The sequence below is a fragment of the Nestor notabilis genome, unplaced genomic scaffold (genome assembly GCF_000696875.1).
Source record: "Nestor notabilis isolate BGI_N333 unplaced genomic scaffold, ASM69687v1 scaffold23309, whole genome shotgun sequence".
Classification (NCBI taxonomy): Eukaryota; Metazoa; Chordata; class Aves; order Psittaciformes; family Psittacidae; genus Nestor; species Nestor notabilis.
The window spans coordinates 476-3,335 of NW_009944408.1; the positions used below are offsets into that span (position 1 = coordinate 476).

Consider the following 2,860-nt stretch of genomic DNA (forward strand, 5'->3'; position numbering starts at 1 on the left):
TAACATTAGCAGGAACAGCTCTCCTCACAAAAACAATCGAACACGCGTTTAATCACAGGAAACATTGAGGTGTTTCTCCGGGCGATGAAACTCAGCTTCTCAGGGTCTAAATACTAGATGATGCGTGTGAAAAAAAAATCACGGCGAGAATAAAGGTTGGGCAGCTATCGAAGCGCACTCCAGAGATGCTAACGACAAAGGATTTATCTTCGTTTAAATGGTTGCCATCAGCGTCATTATTACTAGCAAAGTTATCACTGAAGGGAGACTTTCCGACTGTCACGCCTGCCGAGCGCGGCAGCCCGTGTCCCCTGCAGAGCGGCACCCGGCAAAGAGCGGAGGGATGAGCTCGCAGAGCCACAGGTAACTTTGGAGAGAGGGTGCTAGAGGTGGTGTCTCTGCTAGCCCAAAGCCTGCGGGCACTAAACCCCCATCACTTACTGCTATTGTTATTTTTAAATTCTTTCAATGCGTAGACTTTCCTGGCGGTGGGGAGGGAAGAAGGCTAGGGCTGGAGAGAAACCCTCCGGGAGGATGAAATGGCACGGCCGCGCAGTGTTTGAAATCACGAATGCATTTAGTGTCCTTCGGTTATTTCCCCTCCCGTCACACTGTACAACAGCCAGTGTTGTTCCAGAGGGGAGAACAACCACAGGCTAGCTTCATCGATAAGCAGGATTTTAGAAAGTAAAAAGGAGATAATATTTAAGGACGCAACGAAGAAAAATACTTTCGATTTATAATATATTAGATTATAACAAATATTTTAATTTCCAGCATCGATGCGCACAGGCAGCAGCGGTCTTATAAAGTCTGGGCATAAGGTTCGCGCGTGTAAGGGGGTGTGTGGGGGTGTCAGGGTAAATTCCTAAATAAAAGTACTAATGTGGTCTGGAAATGGGAGGGAAGAGCAAAGAGGTATCAGTAGCAGGAGGTTCTCGGTCCTCTTGTCCTCTTCCAGCGTTTCCTCGCGTTGTGATCTAAAATCCGCCTCAGAAATAATAATAAAGAAAAACATTATCTAATATTTAGCATGTAGTTCTGTCCGAGGACAAATGAGAAAGAAGCTGCATCATTAGGACCTAAAAGGCAACAAAACAAAAATCAGAGCATAATGATGCACCTAAATGAAGGGGGAAATGTTGCACAGCTCATTTTATTAATCAGACTGTCAATTCCACCCCAGAGGCCAAACCCCAGAGCAATTCAAGCAAGATCTGATCAAGCTAAGGACAAGAGCTTTACTCCTCACTTCTTGTCTTTCTTTCTTTCCACCTGGATATATTTGTCTGCTCTGAAGCCGCCTTCATTATCCACTGACAGGAGCTTGTATTTATTTGCTTATAAACCTGTTACAATAAATGATTATTCGAACAGCGTCATTCGTACCTTAATGACGAGCACCACTTTTTGATGAATGACATTTCGAGCTAGAAAGGATGTATGGGTCATTTTGACCAGTCATTCCCTCGCTTTGGCATCCCACAATTTTTACACCTCCCTCAAAAAGAGATAATAATATTTAGAGACACTTGCCGGGCTGAATGTGAATTAGCCCCTGCTGCAGCTCATCATTAGTACAGGACCAGCCCTGCAACTTTGACATTTTTTATAAAGCTGAGATGATGGAAAGAATAAGAAAAGAGATGATCTTGATGGAGAGAGGGCTGCACAGCCCTACAGCTGGCAAAAGGCTCTCGAATTTGTCAGACTCAGCTGGAAATGCGGTGTTGGAGGCCCTTGAAAATTCTCCGCACAGTGGTCGCCTCAGCCCGAGACTGACTGCCGCCTCCCTACACAGCGCTATAGGGGACATCTCCGCCAAAGGCAAATTTGAAATAGACACTTTATTCAATCTTCAGCATCCCAGCAGTGAAAGCACCGTCTCCTCCGAAATCCCGCCGTCGGAAAGCAGGAAGAAAATCAGCCTTTATTCCGAAGTTGCTCAAGAGGCAGATATGAACAGTGATGTGGAGGTGGGCTGCTCCGCGCTCCGCTCCCCGGCCAGCCTGACTTCCTCCCAGCTGAAGGAAAACAGTAACAAAGGTAACTCTCCCTTTATCATCTCCATCTAAGCCCCGCACTTTGCCAACCGGCTTTAAAAACCAAAGCAAACCCACCGCCACCGCCAAAGTTGCTCGCCTCTGCACCGGTGCTCTCTCTTCTGCGAAGACAGAGCTCCAGGCTCTAAAATATTATTGCAATTACTGCGCTATCCCGATAGCCGAGACACACTGCCCGGGTGCGTGCGTGTGTGTGTGCGTGCCCAAATCCACCGCTATATAGATATATATCCAGAACATATGTGGGCATAAATATCCTTTCACCTATATTTAGGGAAAGCTTTCTCCTTATTTTTCCTCGCGCTTTTGGAGCTCTCCGTGTCTCTCGAGCTGTATGTGTGTATATACAGACATAGATTAAATTAGAGAGAGAGAGAGTGTGGAATGCGAGGAAAGCGCTCTTATTTGCCTGTGTGTGTCCTGCTCTGTGTACATGCAACGTGCCGTCTGTGTCCACCTCGTGTAATTGGGCATTGTTCACTTTTCCTTTGCTTGTAACAGGGGGTTTGAAACAGCCTTGTCTCCTTCCTCATGCTTTGCGGGGCATGGTGACGGACGGTGGTTGTTATTATTGCTATAATTGGGGAGGGGGAGTCAGGTGAGCGGTGGATTTCCTAGGGGCCACAGTGCATGCCTTTTTTGAAAGAAAGAGAAAGGAAGGGTTCCTCGATGTAACGATGAAGGCGAAAAAAAAAAAGGCTTTTATGGCTGCTTTTATTTCTTAAGTGGCAAATGAAAATAAGAAGCGCAGTCGAAGGGGAAAAGGCTAGCACCGAATCCGGGTTCCTTGCAGCCCG

The 2,860-nt window shown here is 46.5% G+C and overlaps 1 protein-coding gene across 1 annotated transcript; it reads left to right on the top strand.

Moving 5' to 3' along the window:
* Positions 1–217: 217 nt before the first annotated feature.
* Positions 218–2,075, top strand: EVX2 (even-skipped homeobox 2). The gene is made up of 3 exons (XM_010022413.1): positions 218–363; positions 1,435–1,509; positions 1,568–2,075. The coding sequence occupies exons 1-3, from the start codon at positions 218–220 to the stop codon at positions 2,073–2,075; spliced, it is 729 nt and encodes a 242-aa protein (XP_010020715.1).
* Positions 2,076–2,860: the final 785 nt, after the last annotated feature.

What these genes read in the sequence shown, in the direction of transcription:
- EVX2 (XM_010022413.1), top strand. Translation starts at nt 218, where the DNA reads ATGGTTGCCATCAGCGTCATTATTACTAGCAAAGTTATCACTGAAGGG. An exon ending in ATGAGCTCGCAGAGCCACAG is followed by an intron (nt 364 to 1,434) that starts GTAACTTTGGAG and finishes ATTTCGAGCTAG; the next exon opens with AAAGGATGTATGGGTCATTT. An exon ending in TTTTACACCTCCCTCAAAAA is followed by an intron (nt 1,510 to 1,567) that starts GAGATAATAATA and finishes CCCCTGCTGCAG; the next exon opens with CTCATCATTAGTACAGGACC.